At 39.0% G+C, this 15,854-nt stretch overlaps 1 protein-coding gene across 1 annotated transcript in view; it reads right to left on the reverse strand.

Moving 5' to 3' along the window:
• Window positions 1-15,393, reverse strand: part of SYNPO2 (synaptopodin 2) — a 936,240-nt gene extending 920,847 nt beyond the window's left edge. Inside the window, exon 1 of the mRNA XM_044061655.1 lies at window positions 15,160-15,393. Within this exon, the coding sequence (XP_043917590.1) occupies window positions 15,160-15,264 (105 nt within the window). The 5' untranslated portion in view covers window positions 15,265-15,393. The remainder of the gene's footprint in view (window positions 1-15,159) is intronic.
• Window positions 15,394-15,854: the final 461 nt, after the last annotated feature.

Consider the following 15,854-nt stretch of genomic DNA (forward strand, 5'->3'; position numbering starts at 1 on the left):
ATGTAATTGAAAAGTTACTGGAATTTTGACCTTTCTTCTTTCATTACTATCAAATGTTTCCAAGAAAACTGTTTTGTAACTATTGCTATAAAATATATGTGAAACAGTTACTTACACTTTCAGATACTTTATTTTACATCAGTAATTGTTAAAGCTTTTCATGCACCAAACTCAAAAATCAAAGGCCCATAGGAAATTATTTGTAGGAAGATGTCACATGTTATCATTTGTTTCAGTCAGCACTGCAGGTAAAATTTAACATTGACATTTTTTTCAACTGTAAAATGCATTCAGTATTATATAAATACAAAACATTCTGTTTGCCAGCTAATTCTTGAGCAGAAGGATGCCTGTTTTACACGGACAGCTTTGCATCATGTTCTTTAACTAGAACACAGCTTGTAATGACAATCGTGTTAAACAGTAATGGAACGTGAGGCCCCTAACAGAAGGAAATGAGCTTTGCCATTAGCAGTGAAACCAACGAGACATAACAGTTTGAACATCTACAGGAAAAATATGTCACCTGACATGAAAAGCAGTAAAATTAAACATGTAGCCAGTTGAACATACACTAGAGACTAAATTAAACGTTCATTTAGACAAGGATATGGACACTAGTTTATATACACATACAATAGTGTTTTATAATTAAGCAAAATGAACGCTAGAAAAAAACATTTTATCAAGATGTCAATATTTGGAGTTGATAACTCTTAAGGACAGTTTATGAAATTATTAATTACATTACCTCACTGAAGCAAAATAGCTTTCAGAAGACAGTGAGAAATGTTATCCTAGAAGTAATAGTAGGCAAAGCAAAAATATTCTCCCTATTAGACATTTATCTTCAGAGAAACAAGGAAAAACTACAATCTCCACAGAGTTCTCCAAGCTTTTAATGTTATTTCCCCCTCAAAAATGTAACATCTAGAAGCTTTAAATTTAGCAGTCAAAGGCCACAACTAAGCAAAACTATTGCAGGGCTGTAGAGGAATTAAAGACAACGGCTTTCTCTTGGGATCTGACAAGAGAACAAGCTGAAGAGCAGGCCAATTTGTAACTGGCATTATCAGCTAAATGCTATGTGTTCACTGTTTACACAATTATCTGCAGAAATACTGTTCTTGCAGGGTATGCCCAAAACAGCTAGCTAGAATGTTTGAAGTCATTATGAGAAAAAACACTACGGCTTTACTTCCAGAAGCATGTTAAAGAGAGTTGGCAGAGTCCTTACTGGCATATGGTGGCGTTTATGCAGTACACTTTGTGGTGGTCACTGTGACAGCCTGCAACAGTTCAGCAAGTGGCACACACCTTGTGATAATACCATAAAAGTGATGGCACACATCTTGTGATAATACCATAATAATGATGGCACACATCTTGTGATAATACCATAAAAGCGATGGCACACATCTTGTGATAATACCATAAAAGTGATGGCACACTCCAACTCTAACATAGCAACACAGCATGGAGGGCCAGGGGGTCTTGTAAGAACTCTGAGTTTTGGTTTACGTCTCCCCCATATTCTTCATGGGCTGATGATAGCCATTCAGCCCTGCCCATTACATCTGAATACAAAGTATACTAGAAAAGTCTGAAGGAAAAATATAGCACCATTAATTTTATAAATAAGATTTCATTGTCTCCTACTGGATGCTGCGCTCAAAGATGTTGAAGGAATTGCCAGAATATGTGAACAAAATGTCAGTCAGTCCTTAGCTAAAATGGAACATGACACACTACAAAACTACAAAGTCCACTGCATGCTAATGAGATACATATTGTGTCACTGTACACTTAGTGGAATTACCAAAGTAGTGCAGCCTGTAATAAGATCAGACATTAAGTAATGATGCTGAAACCATAAACATTCACTGAGAGTAGGGCTGCAAACTCACTGTGTAACAGTATTCCTAGCTCTGCTAACAGCTAAGAATACTGTTACACAGTATTCTAAGTTCTGCTAATAGACAAGGGGTTTCATTAAACCCTTACAGATATGATACAATTAATCAAGAACAGGTTCATTTGGGGATTGTTTAATCAAAACTGACCCTCTCAACCATGCAGGGGGTGAAACCTCCTGAGCCTCCTAAATTAGTACAACATGTCAGAGGTTGCACAACCACTGGAAAAAATGCACTTTCACTGAAATGGTTCCTCAGTGAATTGTGCCTTGTATGAATGTACAGTTACGCAAGATGACTGCACCAAATGACAATAGTGCAGCGCACCATGTTCTCCATCAGCAGACTGTGACCTGTAACTGGTCTGTTAATTCAAGGGGGGGGGGGTGGCTTGAGAAGGAATATGACTACTTCCCACCAGGTGTGGAAGGGTTCTTTATAACTACCACAGTGGCTAAACTAGGGGATATGAGAACTGCAGCCTATTCTACCTAGTCAGTGTGATGTTGAGAAAAGGATAGCTAAGTCTCATTTACCATACAGTGACATCTCCATCAAAAATCAGAGACACATGACAGCTTCAGGACACTGCATGTTCCCCTGAGGGGGCACATGACAGCTTCAGGACACTGCATGTTCCCCTGAGGGGGCACATGACAGCTTCAGGTCACTGCATGTTCCCCTGAGGGGGCACATGGCAGCTTCAAGACACTGCATGTTCCCCTGAGAGGGCATATGGCAGCTTCAGGACAGTGCATGTTCCCCTGAGGGGGCACATGGCAGCTTCAGAACACTGCATGTTCCCCTGAGGGGGCACATGGCAGCTTCAGAACACTGCATGTTCCCCGGAGGGGGCACATGGCAGCTTCAGGACACTGCATGTTCCCCTGAGGGCGCACATGGCAGCTTCAGGACACTGCATGTTCCCCTGAGGGGGCACATGGCAGCTTCAGAACACTGCATGTTCCCCTGAGGGATACATGACAGCTTCAGGACACTGCATGTTCCTTTGAGGGGCACATGGCAGCTTCAGAATACTGAATGTTCTCCTGATGAGTACTTGGCAGCTTCAGGATGCTGCAACTTCCTCTGAGGGGCACATGGCAACTTCAGGATGCTGCATATTCCCCTGAGGGGCATATGGCAGCTTCAGGATGCTGCATGTTCCTCTGAGGGGCACATGGCAGCTTCAGGATAATGCATGTTCCCCTAAGGGGCACATGGCAGCTTCAAGATGCTGCATGTTCCTCTGAGGGGCACATGGCAGCTTCAGGATGCTGCATATTCCCCTGAGGGGCATATGGCAGCTTCAGGATGCTGCATGTTCTTCTGAGGGGCACATGGCAGCTTCAGGATGCTGCATGTTCCCCTGAGGGGCATATGGCAGCTTCAAGATGCTGCATGTTCCTCTGAGGGGCACATGGCAGCTTCAGGATGCTGCATGTTGCTCTGAGGGGCATATGGCAGCTTCAGGATGCTGCATGTTCTTCTGAGGGTAAGAGTCTCTATGCAAGTCAATAGAAAAAGCCCTTTGCTCTGCAGTAGCTTGTTGTCTGTTACCCCTCTGCCCAGCCTGATGACACAATTAATAGTTGCAGGGTAAAAAAAGCATTAAAGGATCACATGAAAACAGCAAGAAATAAAAGATCACATTTCTTCACTGAGGATATGAGTTAATGTAAGAGTTGCTGATTAAATTATATCTGAAAATTTACAATTAGCTACATGATGGGGAGTCTTCACTACATAAACAAAAAACGTATTTCAAGCACATTTAATCAATTTTTAGAAGTTACATGGATCTACAAAACATGTTTCAGAGAATTTCTTATAAAACTCTAAGGTGGCAAATATAAGGGATTCCATGAAATTATTTTGCTTAATATGTGTACTTGTTTAGAAAAAGTGGCCGTTATAAAATGAGTATAGATCTTAAAACAACATGAAATAAATAAACCAGTGAATACACAGTAGAACAAAAATCAGACTTTGCTACAGAAGAACCAGCATGTCTCTGCCTACCTAATAAACTGAAATGAATAAACTTCTATCCCGTAGTTAAGGGCATCACTAGCAAAAAAACAAGACTACGTGGTGCACCTCTAATATAAGAAGCTATCGTTTCATGGTTTTGGTTTGTTGGTTCATACAGTCATGGACTAATTAATAAACTGATTGATCAAAACTGTAGCAGTGCCAGAAATCAAACTAAAAGCAGAGTGTAACTTTGATGGTCTTTACCTCAATTGGTAAATGAAAATAATTTATAGCAGACCGAACCTTCTTTTGTATTATGTTTCTGTATTGTCTATACTTCATAAGTGTATTCTTAATGATAATAATCTGCCTTCATGTAGTTTTGGTTTGATCACAGAAAGTGGACGAAAGCGAATGCTCCAAGTAATGGAATCCCCAAACAGCATTCTTCAAAAATAAAATGCTGAAAGGGGGGGTAATCCCACCCTGAAGTTACATATACCAACTCCATGGCTGCCACAACTCAAAGAAGGGGAAAAGTATCCCCATAAAATTCATCATTGCTGGCACTACTTGCTGGTAGTGACTTCCTGTGGAGCAACTCCGATCATCCGAGTGTTGAACCTTGGGCAACTGAAGCTAAAGAGTTCAGTCTTTGTCCACCACTAGGGTAATGGTCAGTTAACACTGAAATAGACCTTCTAGGAAATTACAAGAGGTCTGCTTATCTTGTCACAGCAGCACATTTGTTTTCAGATAAATGGTTCGTCTCTCAGGCACTTGCTTGTAAATGTTTCATCTCCCAAGCACCTGCCTACACTTATCAAGGGTACCAGAACTTGTTAGATATTTGGGATGCATGGCTGGGCTTAAAAAGGTCCTTCTGGTCATTAGCCTAGTAAACACCTATGAACCTATGTATAACTGCCACAGCCAATGCACCTGATCACATGTCTAAACAATAACCCGTCCCCTGTGGCTTCAGCACGTCAGATTTAAAAATCCATTGTAGTCTTCCTTTACATTTTAACCTATTTCCAGAAGCACTTTTTTAAACTATAGATTATCAACATTCAGTGTAAAATGAGCAATACAAGCAGCACTGCAGATATTTTTCCATGCTCTCTTAATGCAGACTGCTTTGTGGTTTAATCTAGGCAAGCTGCACTCAAGACTATGAAAGTGATAGCAATTCTCCTTATGAGATGGTGCCTACTATTTGCTGATTGTAATTTAAAAATGCCTTAGGAAGGACAAAGTGTCAGCAAACAACATGAACTTAATCAAATATAATTGGAATGCATGACATATTAATGCTTATCACTTGTGACAGTGGTTTGTTTTCCTAAGTGATTATCTGTACATTTTCTGCAGTAATGTCTTTTTAAAAACACCAAAAAAGGGAAAGTGGAAAGTGTAGACATCAGTCTTCCACCCCAAGCAAGGACTTATTTGGCATGAAGGGTGGCAGTAGACTTAGTTGTATGTTTCCCAGCTGTCAGTGCCATAGTTATTTATTTAAAGAGTTATAAAACACATCTACATCTGTCAAACACCACATAACCTTTCAGCTCTTATGGTTGCCTGGCAGAAACTTCAACATGCGTACTTATATTTCATTCAGTTCCATTTCTATATGATGTGACACAGTGCTCTAGAAGTGTGTTATTTTAGCATAATATGTCCACCATGCAGTATCCACTATACACAATGATTTACTAGGAATACTTGCATCTTGTTTAATAATGATGCAGTTACTTGACCCTCAAATATCTATAACCTTGTAAGGTCACTACTCAAAACAGTGGCACTACTGAGTTTGACCCCCAAACATCTATAACTTTGTAAGGTCAGTAGTCAAAACAGTGACACTTCTGAGTTTGCAAAACACATTTTTTTCTGTGGGGAGGCAAGCCCCTCTGCAGCCACACCCCAAAACTTTTTGTATTATATACTTACCTTGCACAAATTCAGAGAAGAGGGAGTACATGATAAAACAACAACACTGATCTTCTCACTCATCTCCGAGTGCAACTTCCATTGCAAGATGCTGGTAAATGCTCAGTGGCAGTGTTCTGACAGCAAACAGGAGATGTCATAGAGAACAAAATCCAGGCCTTCACAGTGAAGGAATTAGCAGTTCACAGCCCTAGCCTTCTGTACTATACTGCCAGACCTACGTTTGTTAGGAAAAAATCAACCAATTTCGCTCAGTTGTATACCATATCTACATAACTGATAATAAAAAGCATAGATTTTGGTACCTCAGTGAGAAGACCATCTTCTTTTGAAATATTCTATGTCTATGTAAAACAGCAACCTAAAGAGCACTGTCTTAATGTAATCATACAAATTACTGAACATTTACAATACTAAAAGTAGAAAAACTACCTTTTTTTAAGGGACCAGCATAGGCTTCAAATGCAGCTACTTAAACTTTTAGAACGTATGAGTCTTTTGTTAGCAGCTAAATTAAATGTTAAATGATTGTTGTACTTCTGTAGGTCACTTTAAGTATGACAACCATTTACCATGCTTATTTTATGCAATGACAAGAGACTATGCATTTGTTCTGATTTTTTTAACTGAAGTGGATCAAGTAAAGTTTTTCCTTTACAAAAGAATTGTCAGCAGAGAGCAGCCATCTCAGTGTTGAGTAGTACAATAAGTTATGGGAGAGACACAGTAATACTAGGACACAGCAGAATATTGCTTATCAAAGATTTGCTGCCTATCTTGTCAGGATAGCAGGCTAACTAGGTGTCTCACATGATTATTAAAGATGCATGTAGAGACACAATATATCAAGCAGAGCTATATCAGTGTCATAAATGAGCCCAAAGCTCTAACTGCCTGTTAGGTACAAGGTTATTATTAATGAGATATTGGTGAGGCTAAACACTTATGCATTTCTCCACAATTTTGGAAAGGGCAACAGAATGAGTGAGCACAGTACCCCTTCTCCCTTTATTTTTAGAATTGTTCCTGCTGATTTGTATAAAAAAGCTTATTTCGGTTGACAGCAGAGCTGTAGCTAGAGAGGGGTGATGGGGTATCTGCCCCACATACAATCACTCAGAACACTCATCAGGTGTTGAAAGTGGAGGGGTGATACACTGGCATTGCTTTATGGAGCAGTGAGGATAACGCTGTTTCATAAATGAATGCCTACATTCCATTTGTATTATGAGCCAGTGTTCAGTGGGGGGGGGGTGATTTAAATGGAGCAGGAGGTTTGTTACATTAGTTGACTGCTACACTTTCAGAAGAGCTTTTTTTTTTTTTTGATTTGTACAAAGCACCTGAAGGACTTTGCTACAGTTCTGCTAGAAAGTGAAGAAGACAACCTGGCTTCCAGCCTTGTGAAATTGTTGAAAGTCATCTGTTTGGTGGTAAGTGGCCCACAGATGGACTCTATGTGATATCATGGCCTGACTTTTTGAATGATCCAGAGGAAACTAAAAGTTCTAATTCTGCAGTTCCAGAGTGGAAAATTAACATGTTGAGTCCTCATAAAGACAGTTGCACCATTAAATGGTAGTTGCCTCATAGGAGCCCATCTCATTCAGTTTAGAATATTACTGAAATGTTCAGAACAAAATCTGATCACAGTTCTTAAATAACATGACTGGTATGTTTTTTGGCTGTTCCTTTAGCATAGGAATGCAACAATAGGGGCATGTTCACTGAAACTGACAGCCATTACACCAACATCTGTGGCAATACAGTGCCAGGAGCAGCTGACAGGATCAAGAGTAGTCTATATACTACCAGAGACTTCACCATTCCTGAAGCGAGAAAAAATAAACTGTCCAAGATCAAACATCTGTATTGCTGGATGATTATATTCATCCTCATACCACCTTCAGTCAGAGTTTAGATCACCAAATATGAAAACTCATATTCCACAGTGGAAGTACACCAATCCAGCAGTCAGGGATACAGCAGATATGAGTAGCAGAGAATAATCTGACCTTTTGACTTTTAACCTGAGTAAAATAGATTTTCTATGTACACAACAGGGGATCTGTACATCAGATAAGCAGCAGTTAAGGCTAGCTACACCTGCATGTCCTACCAGAATATAAGAATGCCTTGATGGAGCAGTACTGAAGTCTGGACTGTCTTCTGTGAGACAAAATTCAGACACAGCTGCAAGGACAGGAAGATGGTGCAGTGTAACTCAGCTTTGCAAAAAGTTTGACTTTTCTGATGATACTTCTTTCATTCATATGTGCTACTTCAAGACCTTAAAAAGTTGACCTGATACTGTTAGTAGGGTCAAATGCAGTACTGCAACTGCTTGGACCTGTGCTAAGGAAGCATCTCCAGACAGTAAAATAAGTGACAAAATAGGATGCAAAATGATTTAATCAGTAAGTCCTGCCAGAAAATAAATAGCCGATTATGTTTTTTCCTCTCTACTTAAACTCCATTATTACAAAAGGTGAGGGGAGTGATGCGAGGCAAGTCCTACAGGTAGAATCTGAACCTTATTTATAAAGTCACTCTAGTATTTCACACTTTGGAGACTGAAAGCTGTCATTATGTTCTGTAATGCATGTAGCATTGTCCATAATGCTTACGAGCATCAAAAGGGGTTATGTTAATAACATATCATTTTAGTTTTATTACTCTATTAACTAGACACAAGCTTCTTTTTCAGGAGTGACCTAGGAACACTGACTGGTTAAGTGACTTGCTCGGACTCATACAGTAAACAACACAAACCGACCACCTGATATCTTTGGGCTACATGAAGACCAACACCAGAGATGAAAGTCGAGGATACATTCCGACAGATATACAGGACACACACAGACCAGCTATCACATAATAAGGGCTGCATCATGACAGCATATGGACATCACAAAGCAGCAAAAGTACCAAATATATCATTATGGGCAGAGAGCGAGCCCAGGTTAGGACAGCCATGCCAGTCTTTTGAACAGCTCCCCATCCTCTGCTCTACTCTCTTCAATTTTATTTATTTTTTACTTAAGTGCCTCCTTGTATATTTCTCTTTCTCTCTCACCTCTTATTATCCAGTGATTAGTTAATGTTTCAGGACTGTAAGCATTACAAATACTTTTCTTCACTGCTTGCAGATTTTCATATACTGGCTCACATTAATGTTGTTACATTACATAGCTGCCATGGCAGAAAAAGACAATTTGTCTACCTAATCCGCCTGGTTTGTATACCTCATGTGCTTCAGCTGCCTCTTTTCTCACCCTGATCGTACTGAGAACTACCCGGTCTCATACAACAATGTTTTCCTTGCCTTGCTTGTCATATGTGTTCACTGCAACTAGATTTTATCCAGATGTTGTACTAACCTGATGTTTTTGTATATTATTCCATCTTCCCTGCTACTGAATTTTTCTCTAACATGTGCATATGCGTGCTTTGGAACATTTCTTCAGTGGGACACTCCGGTTAACAAACCAAACAAAATTACTAAGTAAATATAGACATAAAATGTACAGTGCAGCAGGAAAGAAAATGGAGTGAAGGAGGAAGGGAGGGAGGCACTGGGGAGACAGACAAGAAAAAACAGAGAAAGGGAAATGGGCTGATGTGCTAAATGGACTTATCTAGACTTACAAATGCAGACAGCTCAACAATTGCAGAATGACTTTTTTCAAATGGTTTTCAAGCACCATGAGCACAGAAACATGCATACCCATTACATAAAATTAAACAAACACTTCTTTTATGTTTAGCGTGCAGCTAAGACTTCTCTTCCTGTTTTATTTCATTATTTATTTACATAATAAAGAAATACACATGCAGTAGATGTGATTAATGACTTTTCTGTTTCAGACAGCAAAACCAGTTTCGATTGTCAAAGACATATTTGGGCTTGTCTTAGGGGCACTGGCAACTGTCGCATTGATGAGGTATTGAATGTCATGCCTAGGTTATAAATATGGGACTTATGTACATCCTGCCAGAGTTAAGGGAGTTGCTTTTAACAGAGATGATCAGAGCTTAGAAACAGTGACTGATGCTGATGTTGGTTATTGGGAGAGATTGCCTGGAGCATTATCTAGGGCTCATCTGACTAGTTTCACAGATTGGGATATCCCAAACATATGACATATACAAGTAAACCTAGCCAGGAGAGGCATCAACATGCATACCACAAAATAATTGTATGATCTAAGTTCACAGCAGACAAGGCAGTGCAAACACTATTGGAGATGCAGTGAATGACAACTTTCCCTTTCTCTAGCCCCCAGTCACTGTCATGACTTTCTCACAGCACATATTTCTTAGTTATTATTTTTTATAATATTACCTTGCGTCCCATTCTACAGTAAAAGCTTTATAGGTAAACTGTGTCTGACTGTCGTGAAGTTAAAATACCATGATAGTGTCTCTGACATATCTTACTGTTTCATACCATAGACAACATATACCTCATACTGATACTTTGTCATTATGTTATTGTATCTCTGTATACTGCAATTACTTGTTGCCTTTTGGCCTAAGATATAGCTAAATAAAGTACATTTCTAGTATAAGCCAGTTATCAATATAACTAATAAATAGTTAAAAAAAAGAAAGCAAATGACAATTGTTAAAGGTGAGTCTCATCACATCACATTTCACCTTATATTTCACAACCTCCAAAAGCTATGTAATCCTTTGATAATCCTGTTTAGGTTATAAATTCATTTTACTTTGCATGAGCCCCCCCTAATATATACAGTGATGCCTTAAAGAATGACACATCCCTCCCATATAGTTAACCTCATTGTGCGGCCATTTTTATTCCCTATAATATATAGCAGATGTAATTTAGTGCCCAGAAACCTTTCAGTATTTTTTCTGTTTCTTCACTTCCATTTTCTCTGCACCAGATCATATTTGTTTTGGGAAGGAACTTAAGCAAACAATAATACTTGATAGGGTGGGTGTTACTAGGGAATTGCCCACCTAGGGGTGTTGTGAGACCATATACAGTATGGCAGGTGGAGAGGCTCTACACCTCTGGAAGGGTATTACTCCCCCAAAAACACGCACCCTAGAAGGTATTACTGAACTTAGAAACTGGGCTGTTAAATTATTTCATATTTGATTTTCTATTAGTATATACACTTTTTTATATTTTGATGCATAATATTTCCTCTGCCCACAGCCAGATCTAGCATTATGCAACCTAGGCAGTTGATTAGGGTCCACTAGGTGGGAGTGGTCCCTGCTGGCTGGGAGGCGGCCCACTGGCCAGGGTACTGTCACATTTACTTTTTAATTAAAAAAATACCTGTTTTCTGAAGAGCATTCTTGTTTACTAGTTATATTGATAACTAGCTTACCATCATTTTAGTATATACCAAATACAATATAAGAAACGCCATGATTTAATTGTATTAGTTTTGGCAAAAAGATGTCAATATATGATAATAACATATATCTTTCAACTGCTAAGTAGAGTTTTTCTTTAACTGAGCTTACAATACAAATATATACCAAACATGGGTAGATGTGGCTATATTCCATACAAATAAAGTGTTTGTGTTTATCTCTGATTCCATATTAAGGTTATTTTTAATATTGTTGGCATCATCCATTTCTGTGCAGAAGGGAATATGAGCCAATTCACTTAACACAAGGTCACATATATACAAAATGTAGCAGTAAACAGTCTGCTGCTACCTCAGCTAGCCTAGGCCGCATCACAAATAGGCTTGGCAAAAAGCTACAAACACTGAAATAGAGACAGAATTACTTGATACAGCACCCAGAAAGACAGAAAGCAAACAGAAATGAAGAAAACCTGCAGAACCCTCTGGTATGCTCTGATGTCATACTTATATTCAAAGATACCACAGAATGTAATTATTATACTTGCCACATTTTTGGATTTTTTCCTTGCTACTGACAACCATAAATTAAACACACACACGCAAAACACAAAATAACAGGGGCAACAGAATAAACTATGAAGAATCTAATGGAATCTAATGGAGATCAATCAATCAAGATGAAATTACTTTTTGTGAACTTCTTTTTGTCCAATTTCTAGTGCAGTGCAATTTTCCCTCTCCATTGGCCCAATTAGACTAGGGTGTGCATAGCGGGCAAAACAGTGTTCAAAGGGACCAAGGACCTCCTGACATACAGAATCAGTAAGTAGGCCATACTAGAAATGTGTCTATACTTCTAGGAGTACAAAGGACAGAGTACACTTCAATGTTTGAAAGCTGTCTTCATCCACAAGTCCCTTGATATTCTTGAACAAGTAGTTGCCTCACGTCACCAAAAAAGAGTAATCTACATGCTGAGAATACAACCGCTGCTTTTATAGGCATGAACAAGAACCAATGGGCTTCTTATCCTTTTATCCATCCAACCTTCCCTCCTCCATTCCACACCATCACCACACAATGTTCATTATTTCACAGGCCAAGACATCAGTACTGCATAGCCTATTTCAGATTTTATGTGATTAAAACAGCTAAGATGAGATGTTTAACCTTGCATAGAAAATTGTAATAAAAATTAATGTCAAAACTGCATTTTTTAAGAAAATATATTATTCTTTTAAAGTGCATGTGCAGCTGCAATAGGGTACTTTAAGCATATATGGTTTATTTACAAGTTTTCTCTTGTAAGCCAACATTCAACATTTGATACTAATATATTTAGATAACACCATTGATAAGACACAGCTAAAATATGTTTTCTTACCTCATACTTACAATTTTCCAAAGAATTGAAATATATGCCTTACTATATTCCATGCAAATGCCTTGATTCTTTTGAGTATATCATTAAAACAATACATTTATCACTGTACTACAGTCATCATAATGATAATAATGTTGTTAGTGCTGTTAAATATTACTTTTCCTGAGCAAAAAACTGATTGTTAAATGAATACCTTTAATTTACAAATACATTTCTAAATTACTTTGTTGGTTATTTATATGTAACAAAAAACTTACTGTGATAACCACAAGAAATACCAGACAGTAAGACCAGAACTGGATGGAAAGGAAAGGAGCACAGCTCGTGACCTCAGGCAGGACCGGCCTTAGTTCAACTGGTGCCCTAGGCAAAAGGGCTCCACGGCACCCTCTACCACACCATCTGGTGCCCCCATCCTGGTCTACCTACACCAAATAAATACTGGAAAAGTGCCCCTGCTACAGCGGCGTCCTAGGCGGCCACCTAGTTGGCCTATGCCTAAGGCCAGCTGTGACTTCAGGAGACAGGAGCCCAAAACATGTTTATCTTACCTTGAGAAACTTATGTAAGAGGGAACACCCCCAATATGCAAATGCAACAAAGAAGATTCTTCTCAGGCATTGCACTTTAGTAGGGCAGTTGGTAGATGAAAAAGAGAAACCGAGTAAGAGCCCTTAGGTCCTGTTTCCTGATGGTATATAGGTATCCTTCTCTGCATCTAATTGTACATGCTGCTTAGTCAAACTATGGAAATTACCAATAACAATGAATCCTGGGGCAGTCCTCAGTTTTGAAAGCACTGGGCAAGCTCAACAACAGCTTAGACCCTTTGCTGCATTATTATTTTACTTTTGGGAAAAGTCCCAAATTCACTTTCTCAGGCTTTGTGGATGGGGAACACTGTTGCTGATGCCCTTCCCAGATTTGTATGACTGTGAATTCAGGCTTGCTTAGCCCAGCAGACCCTGTGATAGACATCTAACACATCCTTTAAACTTGAAAATGTCCTAGAACTCTAACAATCCCAAACCAAGTGACTTTCAGAAAATGGAGTACTACAGGCCACAGTACTTTTTTTGCCGGAAGAAACTAGGGTACAAGAAAAGATTGTCTACTCAGAACTTTTAGAACATTTTATCTTGACAGCTTAACCAATCAAGTACAATAATAACATCTTCAGGAATTGTTAGGTATCTACTACGGATGTGTCACAAATTATAAGAACTAGATTTAAAGAACCTGATAGGTGCAGTTTCCATTATACAGTGAAGGCATTTGATTGAGTGAGCCCGCACGTGACAGAAACAATCTGTCACTTGGAAAATTTAATGTTGAGATTGTTTTAAAATGCTATTAGGTCACATGCCCTTGATGCTACTTGTATATCAAACGTTAACATTTGAAAACACAGCAAGTCTCCTCTAAATGTCGATTTTTACTGCAGCGTTATTTATGAATTTGAAGTCACTAAAGGAAGGTAAAAACGAATATTAGTAAGTGGTCGTTATATTACCACAGGGCACTGGACAAGTACCAAGTCAACACCCACACCCTCTACAGAGCATACCATATAAGAAGACTAGCAAAGGCTGACAACTCAAAACAAATTGTCTGCCGTTTGAAATAACTAAGCCAGTTTCCCTGGCTTGTTTGATGGGGCGGTTTCAGGCACTGCTATCGCGGACAAAGTTATGGTCCTGTAAACCGGGGGGTCAAGTCCAGCTCACCACTGGGTGAGAGGAGAGCCATATGGACACCATCTAGTGGGTAGTTAGTTCTATATATCCGTGAACTCAGTAAGAAAGTAGCGAAGCTGCCTTAAAACAATCAGTAAGTTATATAAACTGTACCTTTACTCGTAACGGACGTACCTAAAGTGTCGGCAAAGGAACATGCCAACTGCACCCAGACAAGCGTGTAGCTAGGCGTACTCAGTGTACTCATTTTTTTTCTGAACATCTTTCTGGAAACTTTATAGGTGTAACGTCACAAATTTAGAACAGCCTAGAGTAGAGTATTTTGTGTATAAGTACCCAAATTCCAAAACATGCTTACAGGATAAGAATGCAGCTGCTAAAATAATATTTTTTTATGATTATGCTTAAAGGTTTTAAATTATAGGTGGGTGGAGGGGGGTACAGCAAATTGAAGTTTGAGTACAAATGTATTTCTGATTACACTCCTGCACCCCGATATCAACTTGGGTATCCTATGAAGTATTGACATTTTAGAAGTGTTTGGTTTCTGACACTTTTGTCTTAAACTAACATGTTTAATAATAACAATACAAACATGCATAAATGTACATGTATGAAGCATCATAGTGCGCTGCTTACATCGAGGTTATCGTAGTTAAAAAGACACTTCATATTTGAACCATGCAGTGCGAATATGCGTTAACAGTTGTGGACTATGAAAATCAGAATACAAATATATCACGAGGCAGGGTGAGTGACAATCACACAATACAGAAAGTAAACACACTAGTGAAACTGTATTTCAAATGTTAAAAAAGAAACAAAAAGCTTTACACGGCTCATACAGGCTAACTAAATAAGGCTCCTACCCTGGAGATTTGTACAGGCTGTTTCAGATCCTTCCCACCTTGCAGCCTGAAGCCCCATGGTGCCCCTCCACTCAGTGTCACGCAGAAGTAATCCCCAACGCCCATCTTAACGTGCTCTTGTTTTCACACAAACAGCTGCACTGGTCCAACAAATGAGGAAATTAAGCTTGTGGGGCGTCCATCTGCGCCCCTGTGAGCTACAGGCACACCGCTCCTCGCTGGAACAGGGAAGATAGTACCTCTCCGCTGTAGACAGATGCAAAGTATGTGGTCAATCACTTCTTACAATTATTTACAGCACAGCCCCATTCTACGTCAGATTTTTATGCTCTGCCCACCCCAGCGAATTTAAAACAATCCAGAAAGCAGATCCCAAAACTCCTCAGATGGAGCAATCTGGAGATAAGCTATTTTTAAACTAAAGTGGAGATTTATGAATACAGTCTAACCAGGAGCAGAATCACGTAAAGTTCTTCTGAGTAAAGAAAGAGTTGATGCTGCAGTGTTTGTATCAGAAACTGCTGTATTTTATAGTGAGTGACATAAAGAGAGGGGTGCAACTTTTTTGTGCTTTTCATGTAAGCAATGATTATGGCACCATTATGCTTTTCATTTTAGTAACAACATGCTTCCCACTGCAACAACTGGTATAATTTATTGAAACTCTTTTTACCTAAAACATATCTGTATTCTTA

The sequence above is a fragment of the Protopterus annectens genome, chromosome 2.part0, assembly GCF_019279795.1.
Source record: "Protopterus annectens isolate FY-2018-M chromosome 2.part0, PAN1.0, whole genome shotgun sequence".
Classification (NCBI taxonomy): domain Eukaryota; kingdom Metazoa; phylum Chordata; order Ceratodontiformes; family Protopteridae; genus Protopterus; species Protopterus annectens.